This window comes from Drechmeria coniospora, chromosome 03 (assembly GCF_001625195.1).
Source record: "Drechmeria coniospora strain ARSEF 6962 chromosome 03, whole genome shotgun sequence".
In the NCBI taxonomy this organism is placed as follows: domain Eukaryota; kingdom Fungi; phylum Ascomycota; class Sordariomycetes; order Hypocreales; family Ophiocordycipitaceae; genus Drechmeria; species Drechmeria coniospora.
Genome location: NC_054391.1, coordinates 5342256 through 5366781, shown reverse-complemented (window position 1 = coordinate 5366781; position 24526 = coordinate 5342256). Strand labels below are relative to the sequence as shown.

The 24526-nt window shown below is 56.1% G+C and overlaps 8 protein-coding genes across 8 annotated transcripts; 3 read left to right on the top strand and 5 right to left on the bottom strand.

Moving 5' to 3' along the window:
• Positions 1 to 144: 144 nt before the first annotated feature.
• On the bottom strand, positions 145 to 1347 carry DCS_07172 (inositolphosphorylceramide-B C-26 hydroxylase; the record flags this gene model as incomplete). The annotated part of the gene is made up of 2 exons (XM_040804458.1): positions 145 to 535; positions 596 to 1347. 2 exons carry the CDS (start codon positions 1345 to 1347, stop codon positions 145 to 147), a joined length of 1143 nt encoding a protein of 380 aa, XP_040654562.1.
• A 2180-nt stretch (positions 1348 to 3527) lies between these two features.
• On the top strand, positions 3528 to 6019 carry DCS_07171 (putative heterokaryon incompatibility Het-C protein; the record flags this gene model as incomplete). Its single annotated transcript, XM_040804457.1, has 5 exons — positions 3528 to 3644; positions 3708 to 3735; positions 3791 to 3951; positions 4015 to 5231; positions 5293 to 6019. 5 exons carry the CDS (start codon positions 3528 to 3530, stop codon positions 6017 to 6019), a joined length of 2250 nt encoding a protein of 749 aa, XP_040654561.1.
• Positions 6020 to 6514: 495 nt separating this feature from the next.
• DCS_07170 (Protein phosphatase 2C domain containing protein) lies at positions 6515 to 8434 on the bottom strand (the record flags this gene model as incomplete). Its single annotated transcript, XM_040804456.1, has 1 exon — positions 6515 to 8434. The coding sequence occupies one exon, from the start codon at positions 8432 to 8434 to the stop codon at positions 6515 to 6517; it is 1920 nt and encodes a 639-aa protein (XP_040654560.1).
• A 1291-nt stretch (positions 8435 to 9725) lies between these two features.
• On the bottom strand, positions 9726 to 10957 carry DCS_07169 (putative iron transferase; the record flags this gene model as incomplete). Its single annotated transcript, XM_040804455.1, has 3 exons — positions 9726 to 10031; positions 10090 to 10728; positions 10802 to 10957. 3 exons carry the CDS (start codon positions 10955 to 10957, stop codon positions 9726 to 9728), a joined length of 1101 nt encoding a protein of 366 aa, XP_040654559.1.
• A 2315-nt stretch (positions 10958 to 13272) lies between these two features.
• On the top strand, positions 13273 to 15438 carry DCS_07168 (putative FET3-cell surface ferroxidase, high affinity; the record flags this gene model as incomplete). The annotated part of the gene is made up of 5 exons (XM_040804454.1): positions 13273 to 13617; positions 13715 to 14209; positions 14292 to 14871; positions 14952 to 15177; positions 15237 to 15438. 5 exons carry the CDS (start codon positions 13273 to 13275, stop codon positions 15436 to 15438), a joined length of 1848 nt encoding a protein of 615 aa, XP_040654558.1.
• Positions 15439 to 16144: 706 nt separating this feature from the next.
• DCS_07167 (uncharacterized protein) lies at positions 16145 to 17265 on the bottom strand (the record flags this gene model as incomplete). Its single annotated transcript, XM_040804453.1, has 3 exons — positions 16145 to 16534; positions 16624 to 17000; positions 17091 to 17265. The coding sequence occupies 3 exons, from the start codon at positions 17263 to 17265 to the stop codon at positions 16145 to 16147; spliced, it is 942 nt and encodes a 313-aa protein (XP_040654557.1).
• Positions 17266 to 20009: 2744 nt separating this feature from the next.
• On the top strand, positions 20010 to 21260 carry DCS_07166 (uncharacterized protein; the record flags this gene model as incomplete). The annotated part of the gene is made up of 3 exons (XM_040804452.1): positions 20010 to 20054; positions 20154 to 20831; positions 20943 to 21260. 3 exons carry the CDS (start codon positions 20010 to 20012, stop codon positions 21258 to 21260), a joined length of 1041 nt encoding a protein of 346 aa, XP_040654556.1.
• Positions 21261 to 22014: 754 nt separating this feature from the next.
• Positions 22015 to 23340, bottom strand: DCS_07165 (uncharacterized protein; the record flags this gene model as incomplete). The annotated part of the gene is made up of 2 exons (XM_040804451.1): positions 22015 to 22812; positions 22891 to 23340. 2 exons carry the CDS (start codon positions 23338 to 23340, stop codon positions 22015 to 22017), a joined length of 1248 nt encoding a protein of 415 aa, XP_040654555.1.
• Between the last annotated feature and the right edge of the window lie 1186 nt (positions 23341 to 24526).

Below are 24526 nucleotides of genomic sequence, written 5' to 3'. Positions count from 1 at the left end.
TCGTACTCGACCATTTCCAACCGAGGGACCCGGGACCCTGAAACTCCATGCCAACTGAAGCGGCAGCGAAAAGCATAGGCATGAGGAGAGAGTGGCGTTGCCCTCAAAAAATTTATTCACTACTCCCGAACGTTTTCCATGTCCCTACGCAGCCTTGATGACGGGTTGCAGCTCCGTGCCGAAGACGGTGTCCCAGAACTTGCTCGTGACTCCGAATCCGAGTTCGTAGTCGAGGAAGTGATGCTGAAGGTGATATTTCTTGAGCTGCTTGTACCATAGAGGAAGGTTCTGGTGGTGCAGGAAGTAGTGGGTGAGATCGTAGCAAATGTAGCCAAAGATGCCGCCGCAGTAGACGGCGGTTGCGACGTGCCAGTCGTGGGCGAAGACGACGTGAGCCAGCTTCCAGAAGGGCGTGGCTAGGACGACGAAGAGCGCAGGCGGCATGACGAGGCGGTACTTGTCCATGGGCACGTAGTGGTGAATCCCATGCAGGAGGAAGTGCAGCGTGATCCCAACACGGTTGTCGGGGAGATAACTGCGTGAGGGTTAGCGACCGTCGCGAGCGGCAGAAGGGCAGGCAGAAAGATCGACGTACTAGTCCAGGTGGAACAAGAAACGGTGCAGGATGTACTCGATGAGCGTCCAGAGGAAGAGGCCAAAGGCCCAGCACATGGCGGTGAAGGGGATGCTCCCGAGGCCCTGATGAGCCAGGTGGAGCCCGTAAAAGACGCAGGGCATCCAGAGGCTCGGGACGACCCACCAGGGCGTCTTGGTGAGAGGCTCGAGAAAGTTTCCGAAGACGGGGGCCGAGGCGCCTCCCCTGTAGTGGCGCGGGCGATGAACCTGATCGAGGTAGAAATCCTTGCTGAAGCCTCCATACCAGATTTGAGGGAAGAGGGCTCGGTTGAGGTCGAGGAACTTGTGCTTCTTGTAATCCTGGTTGTAATCCGTGTCCTTGCTCAAATCCTCCTCACAAGACATGCCGGTGCGGGGGTGAACAAAGGCCGACTCGGCGCCGTTCTCGACATGGGCGCGTCCGTTGGCGGCGTCGGCGGGCTTGCCGTTGACTTTGACGGCAGCCGCCTTGTCGGGAACGACGAAGCCGACGAGGGATTCGTCGAGAATTTCGTACGCCGCCTCCGAGTGAGGATGTGATGCCGGGTCTTTTAGGATATTCTCGACATCCTTGCCGGCGTACTCGAGCAAGAGTTCGCCACCGCCAGGGTGGTCGTCGACAAAGTCGGTGACGTCGTAGACGTTGGTGCCGATGGTGACATAGCACGAAGCGCTAGACGCGTGCCTCTCTACCTCGGCGCGCGTCAAAGTCGGCAGAGTCCTGGAAGGCATGACGGCGTCGTCGAGTTCGACGGAGGAAAGGGAGCGAGGGAGCGAGGGAGTGCTCCGAAGCAAAGGACGTGTGCTTGAGGCGCTGACGCGACAAAGGGGGCGGTGCTCAGCCCCAACGTAGAGGCTCGGCGTTGGGGACGCAAAATCCAGACCAGAAACGGATGGCGCTGGAGGGGATGCAGTTCCAACGAAGCAGAGGTCGTCCAAGGTCGAAGGGAGCAATGAATGGGGGTTGCAGGGTCGGGATGTCGCGAGGGGTCGAGGTCAGTAAGGGTTTTAGTCAACAAGCGAAGAAGATGCTTCTTCAAATGGCTTGGTCTGGCTAGTGACGTGAGGCCTCTAAAATCATCCGTTAAAGTGGGCTGACCCGGCCGTCAACTGCCTCTCCTGGCGCTGGAAGTTGCGCACCAAGACGGGAGGGCTGGTTCGGAGTACATCCAAGTACCTCACGGGGAAATATACGCAGGCAGGTACATGCAGGTACCTGTCCCGAACTGCCTTTTAGTATTCCGTGACATCGAGAGGGCCTGTGCTCCACGCCTCACACTTCACTGGCTGTGGCTGCTGCTGGCTCGTGCGTGTCGGAATACCCGCAAACCCGAGGCTCCGTGGGTACGAGGTATGTACTAGGCAAGTAAATGCTTTGTACTGTATTAGTTGTACAGTGTGCCGCAGGTCTACAAGCAAGTAGTACGTGTAACCGTACTTACAAGTAATTACCTTAGTACCTAGGAAGTACTCCTTGCTGCAAAACAAGTACTGTACTGTACTTACTTAAGCAATGGACCCCCCTACGGAGTACATGCACTTAGGACAGTAGTAAGTATTATAAGTAATACGTACATGTACAGTAAGTACTTGAGTGTGCATGCAAGTGCTTGTACCTGAACATTCCGCAGTTACTTGAACGAACCGTGCCATAAGTACGGAGTAGACTAAGTATAATAGTACAGGTACATGGTATGCGTCAGAATGTCAGAATGGAAACACGTTCGAAGTCATCATCATCCTTCAGCAGGTATTTGGATTGTGCCAGGCGAGCATCAGATCATCTATTCAGGATATGGTGCTGGTACCTATGGTCTCGGTAGCAAAGGACATGTGCGTGTGCTACCTACCTAGTACGTAGAACTTGTTAGCATCGTGCTCAGGCTGGAAGTCCCGTTGCACCGAGGGCGAGGTGCGAACTGATCAACAGGAGTGCAGACTGAATATTCTCGTTGCGCATAAAGTGTACGCAAGAACTCTGTAGTCGTGTAGAACTTCCGGAGCATTTGATAATAATCCATAACCGGAGAAATTCAAGCATTGTCAGGTCGGCGATAGTGATACAGGTGCATCTGTCGACTCGTCAAATATTACCAACAGTAAGTGTAGGAAGTGTTGACGCACCTAAGTACTAGGTACCTAGTCGGTACCTACTGTACGCTGCAAGCATGTCGTTTACCCGTTGAAACGATGCATTTATCCGTACATACATGCATAGGTAGCTAATGCCTGCATTCGAGTGCATTCGAGTGTTTGCCTACTCGGTGTATACCACATGTATATTCAAGTAATTACTCCGTACTCCGTCCTGTAGACCTAATTGAGTGCGCAGAACGGATACTTATCCGACCTAGGCTTACACGTATCAATACTGCTCGTGCTTGCAACTTCATTTATGAAGTACGTTAAATACCTTGTAGTACTTTCTGTACGGAGAACTCTGTGCCTAAGTACTACAGTGTGCATGCATTTGTAGTAATTCTACCTAGTAGTCAGTATTCGTAGGTGTACCGGTACTTGTAATTACAGTGCAGGTGTCACGATCCTAACTATCTACGGCCTAGAAGGTCCTCCGTACCCAGCTGGTGTACTCCGTAATAATACTGTATTAATTAATAATACTTGGACCGGATGAAATTGCCGTTGGGTGGTGGGGTCCAGCCGCAACCAACCCACCCGCTCTCACCTCCAACCATCGATCTGCCCAATAATTACTTACTTACTGTACTTCCTACCACGATCTCCCCCTCAACCGCCACCCCCACTACGATTTCTCCCGAGCCATATCAAAACACATCTCAACACACATCTCGACAAGGAGTACTCTCATATCCCCGCTCGACGGTGCATCGCCTCCTCCATACCCCCGACTCTTCAATCTTCAACCCGACAATAAGGTCACATCCGAAGCCATGTCGTTGTTCTCTCCGACGCGGGGCACCTGGCTGCTCGTGCTCGGCATCACCCTTGTCCTCATGCCGGGCAAGGTAGTTGCGTTCGGTGCAGGAAACATCCCATCCATTGCCCAGGTGCGGCCTTCCTGCCATTCATTCTTTACATTCATAGGCACTGCTGATGCCGTTGCTCCGTAGGTCGAGGGCCATAACTGGCGTCATGGAGGTGCGTTCCCTCTCGACCGCTTCCTTGTGCCGGCAACATGATTAATCATCAACAGATATCGAGGACATGCTCGCAAGCATCGCATTCCTTCACGGCAAAAAATGGACTTCAATGCTCATCAAGAGGACTTACTTTGGTAATTGGTTGCGAGACTACTCGCAGGCGGTCGATGTCGGCAGCTTGAAGGGGGTGAACGCCGCCACCGTCCGTATTTTGGTTAGGCCACCTCGACACCGTACCGTACCCATACGCCCCAAGGCTTCTGCTGACAAGTAAAAGGTCTGGGTTCTCTCCTTTATGGCCTTTGGATATGCCACCGATGAGTTCGAGGTCACCGAAGAGCGCCTCGGCTGCTACCGCCCTGAGGAGCATATCGATAACCCCAAGGGCTACGCGGATGGCATGGATGCGCGAAAGTTCGACCCCCGCCTTCGCGGCCCTGTTGAGCCTGTGGAATTGGAGGTTGATCCAAGAACCGGCATGAAAAACTACATTGCCAACGAGACGGGGCACTGGGCCACCAGCGCCGGCTATCTCCGCTACAGCTTCGCTCGCAGCGTTCACTTTGGCCGCCTCTACACCTGCGGAGCCCAGGGAAAGGGAAAGGATGAGAATTTGTGCGAGGCCTTGAGGTGTCTCGGCCAGGCCTTGCACTGCATGGAAGACTTTGGCGCTCACAGCAACTACTGCGAGCTGGCCTTGCGCGAGCTTGGACACCACAACGTCTTCACACACTGCGGCGCCCAGGCCGAGATGAACATTCAAGGCAAGCGACTCTATCCTGTCGTCACCGGCACCTTTGGCGCCGTTGATTTCTTGCATTCCGTCATCGGCGAGGCAAACGATCACTTCACCCAGTCCGAGGTCGACGAGGTCGACGTCGCGCTCAAGAACGCCGAGGCGGCACGAGGTGGTGACGTATCCGGCTCCAGAGGCCTCTTCGACGGATCTGGCTCCAATGACTTTATTTCTCTCATTTCGAAGCTCCCAGACGTCGGGAACGATTTCGCCATCCAAGCGAGGAGCCTCAAGGCTGCTTCCGACTCGCAAGAGCAGCAGAACCAGGAGCGCAGCCGCGCGGGCGAGAATGTCAACATCGTGCCGGGGATGAGCGCCAATTTCGACCCCGTCAAGACGGCCGGTCAGATTTATCCCATTCTTCAATTCCGTGACAGGATTGTCAAGGCCATCAGCCGGGGCATCTCCAAGATCCCTGGCCTCGAGAAGCTCCTGGAGCACATTAGCGAAACGCTGACTGCCTTCGTCCTCGGACTCCTCTCTCCTTTCATCCGACCCATCATCAACCAAGTTTCCAAAGTCCTGAAAGATGGTTCGTCCGGCGTCATAACCGCCAGCTCCAACTCGCAGCTGGAGCCCTGGGAAAACCCGCGTTGCTCCGACCCGACGCACTCGATGCTTTCCAAGGACCATTTCACCAACATTCTCAACTCGTGCGCCGGTCGAGTGGCTACAACCATCATCCAGTACACGGTACCGTAAGTTTGAACGTCTCTGTCGTGCACTCCATGACACCCGTGTCGTGCTGACAATGCAAAGTCGAATCTTGTTTGCTTGGGAGAACCCCAGCGTGCCTGTGGACGAAGTCGCCAACGACGTCCTCCGTGCATTCCATCATCCGGCTCTTCGCAATGAAAGCATCGACATTCAGAGAGACATGTTCAGGACGGTCAAATCTTGGTTTGATGAACATCCACGTTGTCACCAAATTGACCAGCTGCTGTCGTCGGAATCGGTCAGGAAAGGAAAGAATCACATCCTGAAGCAGCATGCCGGCAGTCGCGGTGTCGATTCAGGGCCAGGTGGTCACTCTTGCGGCTCATGGGAGAGCCAAGCTGGCCATGGCAAGGTTTCCGGATCCCTGTGGTCCCAGATTCACTCGCGTGATCTCAGCTCGATGGGCGGCGGCGACGGAGACGCCTCGGCAAACTACATGTCCGACGCGCCGGCCTTTCCAGCCGGCCAGCAACCAGCACAGCCCAACTACGGCCAGGGCGAGAGCGCCTCTTACCTGTCGGGAGACTCGGGCCCGTCAGCTGGCTACAGCGGGTCAACGCCGCAGCCCGGGCAATACTATGGCGGGTACAATCAGCCGCCTCCCGGACAGCAGGGATACGGCGGCCCCCCTCCGGGAGGACAATGGGGGACCGGCCCGCCGCCGCCTCAGAGCTTTGGCGGTCCCGGTTATGGCGCGCCGCCGCCGCAATACCCTCCCAATCAGCAGGGACCTCCTTGGAACTCGTATCAAGGCCAGGGCCGCTACTGAGCGAGTTCTCCCTACGAGGTATTCTCTGTCATGAGGTGTTTTGGCGCCAGGGGTGGCGTGTTGCAGCTTCTGTCCTTGACTGGGCGTATTTGTGTTGCGAAGTTTAAATGAATCGTGCAGAAGCGGGCCACATTGTTGGATGAATGGAGCTGATGATGCTCAAGCAAAGATGCTCTGCGTACGTGCACGGATTGAACTCTATATAGCCAGGCCATACTATGTCAAACACTGTTCATTCTTGATGCAAAGCATGCAAATGTTTTTCGTCGTGGCAGCGTGGCTGGCTCTGTTGTATTACATGCCTTGGTGCAGCGCACATATACAAAATGGTCATGACCACAGTAGTTATAAACAACGGCTTTCTTGCAAACTCGCTGCAAACATGCGAGGGCAAAAGAGGAAAAGAAAATATGTTCGTGTCGATCGTGGTATCATCAGGGCCCTACGCCCTTTTCGATCGACCCAGAATGGTCATGGAAACGTCTCAGGCAGACATCATCGCTTGCCCCGACGTGGATCTTGAGCTTCAGCGAGCCTAATGTCTCGAATTTCCTTGGTGCCCATGCTGCCGAGACCGCCCTCGGAGCGGCGCTCCCAGCCGCCGAGACGAATGACCTGGCAGGTGGCGTTATCGCCGTCCCTGGAGACTTCTGCGGCATACTCGACAACGTTTCGGGCGCCCTCCACGGGAATCTTGGCCTCCTTGATGATGTCGACAATCTCCTGGTCGCTGAGGGTGCCTGAAACGCCATCACTCATGAGGATGAGGAAGGAGTATTCAGCAGGGCCCATTTCGACGCGAGTGATTTCTGGCTCGGCGGACACGCCGATTCTCTTGCTCCGGATGTCGCCAAAAGCGCGGCTGTTGGCAAGCCCGGCGATGCGCTGCTCACCAAAGCTGTCGCCCGAGACCATGGAGCCGGCTGGGGCGTAGCGGCGGAGGCGCGCGCTCTCCGTCGGCGTGCTCGGGTGATGGTCAGACGTGAGAGGATGAGGGAGGCCCGTCGCGGTTTCGCAGAGGAGGATGCGGCTGTCACCGACGTGGCCCACCAGGAGGGTCGACTGCGAGTCAGGATGCCAGAACGGCACAGGGGTCGGCGTCGAGATGAGGGCCACAGACGCCGTCGATCCGCCTTTGAAGCGCATGGTACCGCCGATGTGGTGGCCCGAAGGCGTGGCATGGGGTACGCCGAGAATCTCATCGTCGTTGACCGGAATGTCCGACTGGTCGGGGTCAGTCTTCCTCGCTTGGGCCAGGACAAAGTCGAGGTCGGCGCGCAAGAAGGCGTATGTAAGGCTAGATTCCACCGTGATGGGCGACTCATCATCCTCGTGCCCCTGGATGGCAAAGTGCTCAGGGTTGAAGCGGCGAAAGTAGCCGCCGACGGTGTCTGCATATTCCTTCACAATGTCTTTCTCGAGCTGTATCGTCCTTTCATAGTCATGAACCTCGGCGGGAACCGATTCGGCGCCAGGCAGGGCGCTTCCATGGCCTCGGTGCTCGGCTGAACCGCTCTCGTCGTGATCACCTGCCATAGCATCCTCTTTCCCAACTTCATTCACATCCTCCGGCACTGGCTCGTCCGCCTCGCTGGCGGCGCTTTTCTGGACAGTTTTGTTGCTCGCCAACCCCAAGGAAGGGGCGGCATATAGTTCATGGCCAGGTTGGCTCGCCAGAAGACTGCTCTGCAAACCAAACTCCCTTGCCGCTTCCTCGATGTAGCCATGAAACTCATCGCGCAAGAAATGGGCGCATTGAGTCCCTCCATGGCCGTCGAAGACTCCAAAATAGAAGATCTGGGGATCACCCGATGCACTGCTCGCCGGCGTAGCTTCTCCTGGTTTTTTGCTGATGTTCATGGGAGCCCTCTTGGCGAAGGCTGGCATGTTGACGATACCGGCCTGGTCCGCGTCTTCGTTGTAAGGCCGGCTTCCTCGGGCGGTGTGGGAGCCAAAATGATGCTTCGCCCGCTTGAGTGGTATCCTCACAACAGTCAAGTCGCGGCTCGGCATGTTGGGAAGCACCACGGCGGGAGAGGAGCCGGGGCTTGGAACGTGAGGAGTCGAGGCATCGCGGGGCAGCTTGTGGCCGGGTCCTACGGAGCTGCGGGAGTCGGGTTGAAGCGATGATGACGGGAGGTGAGTGACGAAGTAGGTGTGGAAGGGTCGTCGAAAGCAAAGCCCCCTCTCACGGTGTTGGGCAGGCAGCGCGAAGAGAGTCGATGGCAATGGACGAATCCGACCTGGCTGTGGAACGAATGTCGCCATACGAGCTCGCCTTGTTTCCGCTAGGACAGACTTGTCCGCTGCGGGAAGTCTTGCAGTTGGTGGAGCGACGACTCGAGACGCATCGGAAGAAAGCTGAGTAGCCGCTCTGGCTGCACATCGTCGGGTCCTAGGTGCGAGTGGTGCCATTGGTACGGTGGTGCGCAGCAGCGGGCTCGAGGTCGGATGGGCACTCGAGCTTCAGCATCTCCGGCGTAGTCGTATACTATTCTCTCGGCCCGAGCCAGGTCCATGAAACAAATTCGACAACGGGACGACAGAAGAAGACGACGGCTTTTTGTCAGGTTTGCCAAGTGTTCGGGGACAAGGTAGGCAGGCGGTGATGCGATCGATGGAATTGGAACGGAACAGGACGTTCGGTTCGGGGTTTTTGCTGAGACGGAGGGGTGCAGTTTGGCCAGCGGTTCGGCGAACGAGGTCGTATGCGAGGGTAAGAAAGAACAACGAGACGGGGACAGGTTGTTTGTGCCGGATGAGAGGAGAGGAGATGCAGATGCGGTTGAGGCGTTCGGCTGAGAGACGGGTATTACGTACTCCTCGATGCATTCATTCGTTTCCTTCCGATACCTAAGTATTTACAGTGTGTTCCAGTAATAACCTGTACCACTGCAGGTACCGAAATGTACTAGGGAATCTGTAATAGTGCCTACAACGTACTGTATATTGCTAGCGCGTATTGCTTCTCAGGGCGCTTACTGCCTAGTACGGTGTACCTACAGTGTGCAGTAGTACTTGTACTTACAGTAATACAGCGCAGCACAGTACTAGTCGGAGTGCGGATAGGTTTGTCGGCACTAGTCTTCACAACGAACCAGTCGGAGCAAACGCTGTGAAACTCCATCCAAGCCGTTGCCCGTCCCCAGCCGAAAGCGATCACAGCAAACTGCCGAGACCATACTATTTCTTTGTACGACCACAGTCGGTGGCTGCTCATGTGTTACGCGACAGTTTCAAAATCGTTCAAACAGTGGATTCGGGGGAAATAATAGTGGCACGGAGCACGCCTACATGCATACTGCCACATGTGGGTGGCAGAAGCGTCTCACCGTAAGCGAGATGAAGATGGAGTCCGGGTTGCCAGATGGGGTCCCTCAGAATAGGTAGTCGAGCAGGGACCAATGCTTCAGAGGGTCTCGCATACGGGTGGCGGAAACTCGGCCTTTGCTCGTGTGCCATTCAAGGACGGCGCATCACAGGCAAAACGAAATATGATACTCAACACATCGATTGACGGCATGTTCGGCCTGCCATGTGATATTACGTGCGGCTACTGCGCACCTTGCGTGCCTAACAACGGCCGTCGATGGAGGACGGAGGAGCAGTAAAGGGGAGGGGGGGGGCAGGTAGAGAGAAAGGGGTTGCTTTTGATGACGAGTGGTGAGAGATGCACCACGCTTGCTTGACGTTGTTTCTGCCCCTCTCAAGCGGCCGCGGTGGTTGTCCTCTCCAGTCCAGCGTTCTTGCCGTCGACACCGTTGTCGTTCTCGCGACTGTCCCTTGCGCTGTCGCTAGCAGCGTCGAAGGAGCCCTTGGCCTTGGTGGCACCGCCGACGAGCGGCCAGCGGCCCTTTGTCTCACGCCAACGCAAAACGATGAACATGACGATGACGAAGATCCAGTAGACATTGTAGGCGATGACGGATCCGTACGTGGCCGAGTTGGTCCAGCCGAGGATGGCGTTGAAGATGCCCCAGCCGCCAGCGTTGGCACCGTTGGGCTGGCAGCACTGGGCAGCGGGCAGGTTAGCGATGAGCAAGGTCACCTCGGTGCTCGGCCTCACTTACGTTGACGTGCCAGACACTCTTGCCGATGTCGTAGGAGCCCGGTCCGCTGCCGGTCTCGGTCGCGTCGCCACCGACAGCTTCGTTCCATTTCTGCGCCTCAAAGTGCCACACGGCGCGCGAGAACAGGCCGGCGGCGACGAGGTAGAGGAGGCAGGTGGAGGCGACGAGGAAGACCTGCAACCTGGCGGAGGAGCCGCCCTTGTAGAGCAGCCAGCCGATGAAGGATCCGAGGAGAAGACCGACGACGACGGGCAGGGGAACGGCGTAGGCAGGGGCCGAGAAGGAGACGCCGGCGACGAAGATGACGGCCTCGACACCCTCACGCAAGACCGTGATGAAGGGCAAGCTGAACATGGCGTACTTTTCGGCATAGTGCGAGATCCAACCGCTGGAGCCGGCCTTGACGGGCTTCTCGAAGGAATTGGCGAGCTTGACGCGCCACTTCTCCTGCATCTTGCCGACTCGGAGAAGCGCGGCACCCATGACGGTGATGATGAGGGCGGCGATGAGGCAGAAGGCACCCTCGTAGTATCCCTCCTTGCTTTCCCACGCGTTGCTGCCGACGGTGTAGAAGGTGCCGATGACGGCGGCGGCTATGATCATGCATACGAAGAAGCCTGCGCCGACGCCGGCCCAGATCTAGGCAGGTACCGTCAGCCGCCGTCGGGGGGAGAGGAGCCGGAGGTGACGATGAGCTCGGGAAAAGACATACCTGGCGCCTCAGCTTCTTGTAGACGCGGACATTGCGGTTGGGGCCATCGAGAGTCTGCTTGAGAAAGGCAAGCAGGACGGAGACGATGATGGCCGTCTCGATCGTCTCGCGGAAGACGATGAGGAAGACGGGAACGGAGAAGACGTCCTTGGCCATGGTGACTTTGCTGATGTCGTTTGCGGGAGTCAACAGTCACAGACGGCTGTCGAGAGACGGTTGACTTGGCTCTGTCAACACCGGTATGGCCAAGGCAAAGACGAAGGCGAGGGCGGCGGTGGCGGTCCGTGGAAGGAAAAACTCCCGTCGAGTGCCGCCAAGCGATGATGCTCGGAGCAGTGCCGTCGTCCTCGTGCTTGTGGCGGTATAGTGCTGCACACCGAACGGGTACTCCGTATTACTTACGGACCCGTACACCAAGTGTTTATGGATGTTATGGCATTGAATCATTCATCTTTTGCCATTGGACACCGGTACCGGACGGTGGGACAATGGGATTAATTACAATCTGGGAGCACGAGCCATTCTCGGATCAGATAACACGGACGAGGTTTTTGGCCGCCAAGTCACGTCCAGTCACGTTGGCCCATCGTCCCACCTTGGAGCTTGCATGTGCCCTTTGCTTGTGGGCGAGAAGCTGCTGGTTGGCTGCCTGGCTGCCTGGGAAGTGGGAAGGAAGGAAGGTGGGAATACTAAAGTGGAATAATGGGAAATGGAAAGTGGAAAGTGGAAAGTGGGTTGCGCTATCCTGCGAAATCTTGGTCTCTGCAAATTGTAATCGTGGAAAGGGAGGGGCCATGGGGCCATCCGCATTAGTGCGGTACGCCATCGGCAGCTCGAAGCCGGTTGTGAGGCGGGAAAAAAAAGGAAAGAAAGAAGCAAGAAGGAGAGACCGGAGAGAGGAGGCAGGTGTCTCAACTGGAGGAAGGCGCGAGGCTCTTCGGTCGTCTTGTCGGTCAGCGAGCCGATCGGGGAAGCCGGCGTCACACAAGATTCAATTCGATTAATCATTCAATCACAAATCCGACGGTGTTCTAGACTCGACTGTTTTAACCCTTCTCACTGGCGGGCGCATTGAAGTCGAATGACACGAGTAGTGCGCAGTTCATCTACAGTACTGTTGTACAGTAGTTGTATGTAAGTACATGCGAGTACATGTCACTGGCACCTGTGCTACTCGTACATGCGTCGAGTTATTCACGAAGCTCAGTGGAAGATTCTCTCTGTCACTGTGGAGTTGCCTCGCCTGCACCCTGCGCTTCGCTGCTCCACCGCTCCACCGCTCCACCAATCGACCATTTACCCTCCACCCGGTCCACCCAACAACCCGCCATTCGGGTAGAAGTCTCTTGACTCTCGCATCGATACGAGTAAGTGTACAGTCCGTACCCAGCACGGTCTACTCAGTAGACCCGATGCTCCCTTCAACTCGTTGCCACCGGTCGCCTCTGGCGCGCAACTAAAAAGATTTTCTTCCTCTCCTAAACAAGGGCCGAGGACGGACGTCAAACAGGACCCCACCTCGACGTGGTGGCTGCCGCTGATGGGCTTATCAGATTCGCCAGGCCTATCAGATGGGCCCAGACTGCTTCTGGTCGTCCTCGATGAGGTCAGGTCAATGTGCCCAGGGTCCAGGGCCAAGACCGAGACAGGCGGAGAATTGGGACGAAAAAAACGACTGCGGGAAAACCCGGACATCGTGTCGTCGATTTCGTCTGCGGCACGTGCCTGCGAGGACAGCACACGTTCAAACGACCGCATCTCGTGCAGCTCCGACAACGGTGGTCAATACTGTAGGTCGTTTGAGTCCTGATCCCTGCCTGGCATTGACGCCATTGATGCTCTCTCGCTCTCTCTCTCTCGCTCCCCACCCGGCCTTTCGCGCGTTGACGTCCTTGTAGTTGCTACTAATTAGTGCCTGGCGGCTTCCCTGGGCTCGACCCGCAACTATATTCATCTCCGTTCCTACTGAGCAACGAAAGCGGGCTCGCAATCTCTTGTCGCCATTCTCTTCCTACTGTACACCGTACTCCGTACATGCGTGTACTGTACCCTACCTACTCACCTACTCAGTACGCATGTACTCCGACTTCCGAACTAGTCCACACCTACTCGCATTGCATCTATCAACAAAGCCTCCCCCCTCTTCCTTGTCACCCTTCCTCAGGCTTGAGCATGGGCGGCACGGCGTCGAGATAATCGCGCAAAACGACCGAGTCAGAAGTGTAAGCCGATCAAAGTAATATCGAATCTCGGCGCTCAATCCGTTTGCTATCCATCCGAGTTGACGTCCGAGTCCGAGCCTCTCCCCGACCTTTTCGAGCGGGCAGTGGCAAGCCTACACTACACGGCACAGTATCGTCCGGCTCGGGTGTCGTAGGTTCAGCATCGCTCATTCACACTCGACCGCCGACGAGCAAGCAGCTACCGACTGATACTCGCCACCGTCGAACTATCCCTCCCGGCTCGCAACCATGGCGCTCTCCATCGCGGCCAAGCTCGCTGCCGTCGTGGCCGTCGCCGGTATCGCGACCGCCGCAACCGTCCAGCAAGACTTCAACATCACCTGGGTCAGGGCCAACCCCGACGGCGCCTTTGAGAGGCCCGTCATTGGCATCAACGGCAAATGGCCGATCCCTCTGATCGAGTGCAACAAGGGCGACCGCATCGTCATCAACGTCAACAACCAGCTCGGCAACCAGTCCACCTCGCTGCACTTTCACGGTCTCTTCATGAATGGCACGACACACATGGACGGCCCCTCGGGCGTCACCCAGTGTCCCATCCTCCCCGGCGAGTCTCTGACCTACAACTTTACTGTACGTCGTTCCGTCCGTCCCGCATCTCCGGCCGGCTTGGCTGGCTGGCTGGCCATCAACCGTTGGCAGATCATGTACTTATCGCGTCCATGTCTAGATCGACCAACCGGGCACGTACTGGTACCATTCCCACACCCACGCCCAGTACCCCGATGGTCTCCGAGGACCGCTCATCGTCCACGACAAGGACTTCCCCTACAACGGCCAGTTCGATTACGAGCGTGTCCTGACACTCTCGGACTGGTACCACGACGAGATGCGGAACATGCTGCCCGCTTTCATGAGCAAGACGAACCCAACCGGTGCCGAGCCCGTTCCCGATGCCGCTCTCATAAACGAGACGCAGAATCTCACGATCCCTGTCGAGACTGGCAAGACGTATCTGTTCCGCGTCATCAACATCGGCGCCTTTGCCGGCCAGTACCTGTGGGTCGAAGGCCACAAGCTGCGCATCGTCGAGGTCGACGGCGTTTACACCCAGCAGGCCGAGGCCGACACCATATACCTCTCGGCCGCCCAGCGCGTCAGCTTCCTGCTCACGACCAAGAATGACACCGACGCGAACTTCCCTATTGTCGCCAGCATGGACAAGGTACGTGTTGCCTCCCCGTCATTTGTCTTCCTCCGTCTCTGTCCATCGTTGCTTGCATCGCTTTGCTAAACCTTCATCACAGACTCTGTTTGATCAGCTTCCCCCCGAGCTCAACTACAACGCGACCGCCTGGCTCACGTACGACGACGCCAAGCCGAAGCCCGAGGCGGCTCTCGTCGACAGCTACGACGAGTTTGACGATATGAAGCTGGAGCCTTACGACGGCATGGCTCTGCTCCCGGAGCCCGACCACAATGTCGAGCTCGACGTCGCCATGGATAACCTGGGCGACGGCGCAAACTACGCCTTCTTCAACAACATCACCTATGCGCCCCCCAAAGTCCCCACCCTCTACAGCGTCCTCTCGGCCGGCGAGCATGTGATGAACCCGACCGTCTACGGAGAGTACACCCATCCGTTCGTCCTCAAGAAAGACGAGATTGTCCAGATCGTTGTCAACAACCTTGACCCCGGCCGTCATCCCTTCCATCTGCACGGTCACAACTTCCAGGCCATCCACCGGTCGGAGATGGAAGCGGGCACGTACAATGATGAGGGTGGCGACGCGAATCAGACGTTTGCCAAGATTCCTATGCGCCGAGACACGCTCGTCATCTACCCGATGGGTAACATTGTCCTGCGCTTCAAGGCCGACAACCCCGGTATGTTGACGTCCACGCATCAAGCGCCCTATCCCAGTGCAGCAGGGCGAGCCCAAGCTGACATGATATGTCATGACCAGGCGTCTGGCTATTCCACTGCCACATTGAGTGGCACGTCGCCTCCGGTCTCATCGCCACCTTTGTCGAGGCTCCCGATGTGCTTCAGAAGGAGCTGACGATTCCCGACGACCACCTCGCGGCCTGCAAGGCCGGCGGCGTGCCTACGAAGGGTAACGCTGCGGGTAACACGGTCGACCTCCTGGACCTCTCTGGCCAGAACGCGCCCCCACCTCGTCTGCCTGATGGGTAAGCTCTCCCTTTCGCTCATGGTGGGTACCTGAAGTCACTAACGACGAACTCGCTAGCTTCACGACCCGTGGCATCGTCGCTCTTTTCTTCAGCTGTCTCGCCGGTATCCTTGGCATCTGCACCGTTGCATGGTACGGGCTCGCCAAGACTGATCAGGTCGCGACCGTCGAGACGACGACGCCAGACCGTGAGGCGAGTGGCTCGGAAACGACAGAGCCAGCTGGGCCTACCAATGCGGCCGACGGTTCAAGATCGTGAGCAAGCAGAAAAGCTGTTGATTTCGTCCGGGGGTTGTACCATTTCATAGCAACAGAGCCGTACCACGGCCATATCAGATGCATATAGCGTCGTAGTGCCATAATTCAGGAGCATCGTCCCTTGAGATAGCCATCCTCTCAACTTGAGAACATGATAATTCAATCTTTTCTTTCTAGCTAGAGCATCTGCGACCATGCCATTGCCCCTTGTCTGAAACAAATTATTACGTGATAGTGAGCCCAAGTGTCTATACAAACGAACGTGAAAACATCATGGCTAGTAAAGCGGACCGAAATTATGTATCCGCAGGTCAGGTCGAACGAATACACCTCCAGTACTAGTACTTGCACTCGTACTCATCGCCATGGGTCCCTTCCTGAAAGTGACAGCTCAACTTCTGGCCGAAGCCAAAGCACGTCGGCACACGACTCCCAAATACCCCACAAGAGGTCCGCTGCGCCGAGCAATGTACTGTAGATGCAAGGAGATGGATGGATGGATGGATCAAATCATCGGCCTGGTATATATCGTGTGTCGAGCGGGTTGGAGATGGGCCATGGCATGCAGCTATCTATCAAATCAAGTATTTTTGGCCGGCCGGCCGGATGCTGCCTGGCCCGTCGGTCGCCGGCGCGTTCGCGGGAATAAGAAGCAAGCCACCTCTGAGGCGAGATGATCATGTACGTCGTTCCGTGCCCGGCGGCAATCACGCGTTCTTTGCCTTGCGAGGCAGACCTTTGGCCTTCCTGGACTTGACGTCGACGACAGCCAGCAGCTTGCTCGCTTTGACAAGCTGGACGACGTTGATGAACTGTTTCGCGGCCATGATGGGAAAGCTTATGCCCGCGAGAGCCCAGGGCACAGCCGAGTCCATCTTGTTGGCGCGGGCGATCTCGAGGGCGGCGGCGCTGAAGGGGTCCGGGAACAGCTGCCTCAGGAGCGAGGTGTTGACGGGCGCGCCAGGCTGGATGAAGCCTCCACTCGATTCCTCGACGCTTTTGATGAGGTGGGAGGACAGAAGCGGGGACGAGAAGGAGAGGAGGTAGAGGGCGATGAAGAAGAGCTCGTTGAGGGCGCAGAAGACGAACAAGACATTCTGGCTCGCACCATCAGCGACGAGTCCCAGCGGGGGGGGGGGGCACGATCACGACGAGCGGAGAGCAAATGAGGGAGCGGACGACGGACCTTGTTGGAGTAGTATTGGTTCAAGAGCCAGCTCTGGCTCTTGTCGATGTTCTTGTGGCTCGAATCGGCGCCGCCAACGACGAGTGTGGTATACATGTGCATGTAGTGGCTGGAGAAGTCGAGGGCAATGAGGCCTTGGAAGATGATGGCCCAACGTGGAAAGGCGGAGGAGAGGAAGACGAGGAGGCAAGAGGTGGTGCATCGGTCCGTGACCATGTCGAGGACGGCGCCGAAGCGGGTCGATTGCTCGAAGGCGCGGGCGGCGTAGCCATCGAGGGCGTCGAGGAGGCAAGAGATGCTGTAGAGCAGGGAGCAGGTCCTGGGATGCAGGGGCATGTAGTATAGAGACGCAATGGCGAGGACAACTCGGCAGTAGCCTTGGGTCACGACGTCAGGTTAGCAGTCTGGTCATGAAAGGCGACACAGGGCAGGCGAGGTGGTTCGCGGAGCAGAGCAGGAGAGCGCACCAATGATGTTCGGCCAGAAGAGAAAGATGTTTTCGGTCGGTTCCGATTCTTCCAGGGTAGTGACGACGGTACCGTTTCCTTTCTTGCCGACCTCGCGAGTGTCCTCATCCGACGAAGGCGACGTGTCGCGAGTCTTGACGGATTTCCGAGATCGAGTCTGACGGGTAGAGGCCATGGCGATGAATGGTGGAAGGGGGTACTGTTCTCTCCGACGATACGACGCCAAAATATACCGTCTTTCCGGATGCACTCGGGCGTATTTCTGGGTTGGGGGCGATGCGAGCTGGCGGCGTGACGGGAGAAGGAAGATGTTCGAATCTTGGCAATTGTGTTGAAAGCGCACCCGAGCGAGCCGGAAGGCGAAGAAGTGGACGACGGCGGGCGGCGAGGACGAGGGTGAGAGAAGTTGAGATACAGAAGAGAAAGAGAATGCCGGCGTGAAGGAGCGGGTGTGAATTGAATGGAAAGATGATGGAAAGGAAGAAAATGAAGCTGGTTCGGGGATGATTGCACCTAGCCTTTGGGTGGAAACACAAGAAAGCTCTTGACCGATGATGCTAGCTTTGTATGGGTATTCGCAGAGTACTCCATACTTGCTGCAAGGACAGTACAAGGTTGGTACGAGCCAACGTACATGTGCTCCCGTCTAGTTGAAAGTACATGCAAGTACACCTATATGGGGCATTGTCTTACGCCGAACTCCGTACTTACTCACAGTACTTACAGTAAGTACTTGCAAGTAAGTACATGTACTTGTACGGTGTGCGGAGTGCAGTACGGAGTATAATAGTTACTTACAGTAGGCGCTGGGGCTTAGAAAGCAACGGCGGTCTGCCGTTCTGTCCCCCCTGAAATCAGTATGTGGGTAGTGGGTCCTTTGGCACTGCGGTAAGTACAGTAAGTACGGAGTACTTATATGTACTATTACTTGCATGGAAGAGTAGGAGAAAAACGAGATTAACCTATCGGAGTACGGAGTAATTCAAGGCACAGAGTACCTAGTACTCTGTATTACTCCCTAACTGGATCTCCGTATTGCACAAATGGTGCTCCTGGGTACTGTATGTAAATGTACAGTCCGTACTTGGTACTTGCAGTATTATTAGGTGTGCTTTGTCCGAGATCCTTCGTAGGTGTACCAAGTAATTACAAATACTTGTACAAATATGTATGAGTAATGCACCGAGTACAGTTAGGAGTACATACTAGTACTTAGGTACGCGACCGTTTCGAGAAATCGTTGCTGTTAGGAGTTGGTAGGGATATGGCTGCCTGCTCCTACCTGCTGGTTGGTTCTACGCATGTACTCCGTACAGAGTAGCAGTATAATAAGTACTTAAGTATTTGTCCTGTGGTATCTGCAAGTAAAATCTACTGACTCTGTACTCCGTACTAACTTACATTTATACTGGTACATGTACCTACTTCGGTGATGATACTCCTGTCCCTACACATACATGCACTTGTACTTGAGTACAGTTCTGCACATGGGCTTCTAGTACGTTGTACTTCCAAGCACAGTACTCCGTACTGTGAGCTTCCGTAACTTGAAGTCTTTACATGTCTACTTTACCTACGGGGTACATGTACATGTACAACTACGTGCACGGAGAACTTACTAAGTACACCTGCACGGAGTACGGAGTAGTAGGTACCCCGCTAGCCCTAGCGCATAAAGTATTATCCGTAATTACTATCAGTGCTAAATTCCCTACCTTACCTTTGCACCACCAACAGTAATTACGGGTAAGTATTAATAGGAGTTGCAAGCCGGTGCCTGTTGGAATCCGCCGTAGGGGCATGAGTATTCGGTGCAAACACACAACAAACCTGATGGCTACGAGCACATGCACGTACCATGTACGAACGGTAGTACCAATAACGTACTGCACATGCCCCAATACAAGGATAAATAAGGCCCCTCACTTCTAGCACGGCATGTAGTTGTAAGTGTAGTTCTCGTATGCTTGAATACGTCGCAGTACATCAACTTCCACCATACCCCAACACGCACCAACTCCGTACCACTTGGGTTATTGGGCGTACCCTGTACCGCTCACCGCACATCGAACTTGTGCTCCGAGTTTCGAGGCTGCCTTACGGGGCATACCAGAACAATCTTCTAGCACAGGCCATGGTAGTAAAAACGAGAGAGAATGAGTGTCCGTCGCAGGACAACCTTCGGGGCCCTCAGCACTTCCCTGCTGACCTACTGGTTGCCGCCCAAGTTCCTGCAATCTAAAAACCACAGGCTCAACGGTGCCTGCACGCGGGGGTGGCACGATAGAAGACCGATTTCAGGAGCGGACAAGTATTAATGTATGTTCAAGGTGGTCTGGTCCGTTCGCCCTCGGTATCGGGCGAGTGTTGGCAAATGCCCCGATGTGAAGCACCGCGTATTCCGGGGACACTACTTGAGCAGTACCACTTGTATAGTCAGACTCGCCAGTCGAGTCGATCATAGTGGACGGCTGTGTTCGCATTGCTTCTGACGAGAATGATCAGTAGAGACTGCGGGGAATTAAAAATGCGGTTGCACGAAAGTAAACACTCCGGTTGCCAGCTGCAACCGTGACTGACATATTGTGCAGTCGTTCTCAAGACCTGCCGTGTTCATCCGTCTGCTTCCCCAAGCAGAACCTCACTCACCAAAGTCCCCCATCTTCAGCACTCCGGCTTCAATTTCCTTCCGCTGATCAGTCCATTATTGCCCTTTCAACTTTGACCTCAGGTAGCTTTGGCTTTGACGTTGCTTTGGCTTGCTCTGCCTTCCTTTGCCCTTGGCCTTCCGATCACACCTCCACAACGATCACCTGCTCTGGCATTTGACTCGTTCCTAGAATCGAGATCACGGAGCATTCTCGAGGGGTTGGTTGTGCTTGTGGATCCATCCATTCTTCACTAGATACCGACGTCAGGATGGAGCTTCGCAGCCGCCAGCTCAAGACCACGACCGAACGGCACGTGGCGCTGAGAAGTCCGAAACGACTGGGGACGAAACTGAGCACCAAGAAAGAGAGAGAGGAGAGCAAAATGGCGCCAAAGAAATGGTATTCGGACAAGAGCATCGGCCAGACACTTTCCGAGCAAGTACGTATGCTTGAGCAGAAACATAGGCAACACCGCGAACAGAGACAGCTGCATGACAAGGAAATGCGGGAGCTCGAGAGCCATGTCGCCACGGTCGAAAAGGCTTTGCAGGCCGAAACGGCAAAGAACAAGAGGCTCGAAAGCAACAACATTGCGCTGCAAAACCAGCGAGACGAGCAGGCCAAGAATCTTGAAGTTGCCAGGTCGAGGCTCAAGGAAGAGGTAGCGAGGGCACAGGCTCTCAAGACTGACGTCATCAATGACCGAGAGATGAACGAGGACCTCTCCCAGCTGCTGAGGCAAGCGACGTACGAGAGCCGAAAGTATCGCACTGCCCTCACGGCTGGGTTCAAACTTTTGACGAACCTCAATGATCAGGTGACCTTTAGAGGTCTTTTACGGAAAACCGACGTCTTTCTACGTCTCAAGATTGCCCGCGAAGAGGGCGACGAAGGGGCGGTGCGGGAGTTCGAGGCGGAAGCCAGCATGCCTATCGGAAACCATCTCGATGAGATCAACGAGGATGCCTTAAACGACGCCGACGGCAATATGCTCGCCGGCTCCTTTTTGGCCCCTCCAGTCAAGGCTCGGCAGCATCGCTCCCTTTGGGACCTTGACTCCTCCTCCGATGGGGCCGGCCGAAAGGTAAAGGTGAACAGGGACCCTGTTGCGAAGAGAGAGCGGCTGCTGCCCGAGTCTAGCTGGAGTAGATCGTTCGAAGTCGACAAGATCAAGGAGGAGCGGCCGGAGCAGGGCCTGAAGCGCAAATTCCCTGCCGATGACAACCAAGGAGCCAACGTTTACTTGACGCGAGCGCAGAATGCGTTCCATGACGAGGACGTCGTCGAAGATGTCGATGATGCCGCATCCTGCTCCCACTGTGATAACCCGAAGCGAATGGCAACGTCTCGAAGCGGCACGTCGGTCACTCCCAGTCCCTCACAAGGCACTGCTGACAGCCCTTGGCAGTCAAATGAATCTGGTCTGTCGCGACGAAGGATGATTCGATTCGTAAAGGTGCCTGTCATGGAGGAGGGAAAGAGGGGATGGTTGGCTTGGACGCCGAACCGAAGAGGCTGAAGGAGGAAAGCGCCAGCATGGGCGTACGCACCGATTGCAAAATCCCGAGGATATAGCAGGTTTTCTCGTCCATCCGTCCGCGTGCGCATGCAAGACATGCAGCTCTCCCGTTCCTAATTTCATTATTTCGTTTCGACCCGTGCCTGTCAACAATCCTGAGCCTGCGCCGAGTAATGCTGCCGGTCCTCGTGCACCAAATTAGCACTTGTAGTTTTCGTTCTCCTCTTGGCTTCTGTTCTTTCATGAAAGCCAGCGCGCCTCGCCAGCAAATGCAAATACCAATTTCGTAGATGCCTCGTTCAGAAATCATGTACCGCGAAATGTCGCCGTGCATTGTTTGCCATCAAGTGGAAAAGAAGAACAATTTATTGTCTGGTAAAGAAAACGTTTCCTTGTCTTGTCCTGTCCTATATTGTCCTGTCATGTCCTGTCTGATACCGTGAATATCCCAGCACGACGCGTCGAAGCAAGGGTAAACAGGCAACGAATGCAGGAAGCAAACGCTCGAGTGAAATTATACCTTTTCCCTACCCGTATTGTGTCGTTCATTTCCTTGTCCAATGCAGGCTGCGTGAGGAGTTTCGGGAAGCATGAATGCAACCCCGTCAGCCATGACCGCAGCCACTTGCTTCCCAACCCATTCATTCCCTTTGCCGAACCAAGAGGTAGCAATAATACAAGGCCTGAATGACAATCTCCAGCGGCCGGCAAGCCATCACCACGTTCAATTCACCGCCCTTTAGTCCTGGGCAAATCACGGGCGGTTCCCGAGGCCCGAACTGGCAGCACTCTCGCCCACCTTGACCTCGTCCTCCGGTACGCCAACGGCGACGCTGTTAACGCTAGCCATGCTCTGGCTCGTCATGCCTCGGCCTCGGCCTGGCCTCGTCGTCGCCGCATCTCGCGGCCCGGCAATGGCGGCGTTGCTGACGGGCAAGACGTTCGCGCTCGCGCTCGTGCTGACGCTCTCGCTTCGGACTCTGCTCTGAACGACCCTCTCGAGTTCCCGGATCCGTCTTTTCAACATCTCGTTCTCCTTCTTCGCCGTCTCCAGCTCGTTTCGATAAAAGGCCGTTTCCTCATACCGGAACGTTGCGGGCATCAGGCCCGGGCTCATCTGATCGGCCATGCTTCCGCCGCCCGGTGCGGAGCCCATCGGCAGCGAACCTGCCGGGGGCACTCTCTGCTGATGGTAGTAGCTCGTGGGTCCGAGGGAGGAGCCGTGGGGGCCCGGGGAGTCGGTGCGGCTCACCCGCGAGCTTGTGCCATCATGGCGCGATAGCGAAACGGGCTGACCCATCCGAGCGGTTGGGTGTCGTGACTCGTATGATGAGGCGAGCTGGGTCATGGGAAAGTGTTGCGAAGCGGACGATGAGTTGCGATGGTGGCGGCGGGCCGTGGGGATGCTGAAGCCCGAGCCGGATAGAAGGGAGGCTTCGGTGACGGGTTCGTGCGTCGTCGACGCCGTGGCCGAGGCCGACGAGCTGTTGGACACGACGGAAGCGTTCTGGGCCGCTCGAAGAAGCGAGAGCTCTCGCGTCAGCCGATTGACCTGCAGCAAGGCGTCGTCGGACGATTGTCAGTGAATGACGGCTTCCCATGGGCGGACGGCTTGACCGCCATGACGTACCACCGCCTCCTGCTCCTTTTCGAGCTGCATGTGCAGGTCCGAGGCCGTCATCGGCCGGGGGTGCCGCAGCGGACCAGGACCAGGGCCAACGCCGGACTCGCTTGACAACGACCGCAGCGGTTGCTGCATTGTCGTGAATGGAGACGGAGACGGAGGTGGGGGAAAGGCCGAGATACCATGGCCCAGGCTCGGGTTGCGGCTGTGCCTGTGACTCGGGTTCTGGCTCTGACTCTGACTCTGACCCTGACTGTTGCTCTGGCTCTGGCTCTGGCCCTGGCCCTGGCCCTGGCTATGACTACGGTTGTGCCCTCGAATAACGGCTTCCTGGTTCGAGGGGAATATGTTGAGCAGCGGCGACGGTGAAACCCGAGACGGAGGCATCTGGTATGATTGCCGGCGTGACGAAGCCAGAGAGCGAGGCGACGCAGGGACCGAGTTGAGATCGGGCATTATCCGGCTCACTCGCGTGACAGCAGCTTCGTCGGTGCGTCGTCGGTGCTGGTGTATCTTTCCTTTATCTACTGGCGTCGAGCTCGTTTGATGGGGTGGTGGCGGGATGAAATAATGAAGAAGAACGACGAGTGATGGATGAGGGATACCTGTAGGTGTTGATTTGGAGGCTTTCAACATGCAATGCAATGCGACCTTTAATCCGGCTGGTGGGGCTAGGGGAGGTGGAGCGGGGAGAAATGGCGAGAGGAGGGACCTGTCGGGTGGCTGCCAGTGAATGTTGGTGCTCTGCGGGAAGCGGGGACGCGAGAGCGGGCGCTAATAGTCTCTGGCCTCGAGCCCCTAGACGGCCTATCAAGTGGGCGCCAGCACGCGTGACCACGGCCGTCGAGGAACGACCGGCAATTCAATACCACCGTACTTTGTTGGTGCTTGCGCGCAGCCTACTGGGTACCGTGTGCACGCCCTTGCCAGCCACCAGCCAATGCCGGCCGATGCCGATCATTCAACATGGTGATGGAAGCCGGCATCAAGGTAACACAGAACGGCAACACAAAAGGTCCTTGGCAGCCACTGCGGCGATTCTGCGACGATGACGTGCATCGTGTGAAATGCGATGGCCGCATCATTGCTCCAAGCCACCGCAGGAAACTCGATGTTGAAAGGCCTGGAAGCTCCGGTTGCTGGGCGAAAGAAGCCCCGTGGAAGTCTTGAGTGCATTAGGTATCACTGTGCATTAGGTGCCCAGTACCTACATCCTAAGATAGTAGGTACTACATAGCAGCAGTGTTCGTGCCGGCACCACGCTGCTGCAACTTCCGCAGACCACTAACACTACTAGGTACCTACTGTACAGTAGTAGTAAGGTGATGTCGCCAACATGTACTAATAGTCCTAGGTACCAAGGTGCCTAGTAGGTTTTGTTGTTCTTGCTGAGTGCAGTAAAAATTAATCACCCCCGCCGTGCATGGCACGGTTCCTGTCACCCACCGCGAGAGTTCCTCCGGACCCTCCCGACTGTCCCATCACCTTGACATCGACAGCGTTCCACAACCCTTCCATGCTGCCCCTCGTCACATGTTTGTAACCAGCAATATACACAACCATGCATCACTTGCACCGTGCCACCAACCAATGACACATTGGCTTATTTCCCATCAGTCCCTGCGAGGTAGGTGTCCATCAC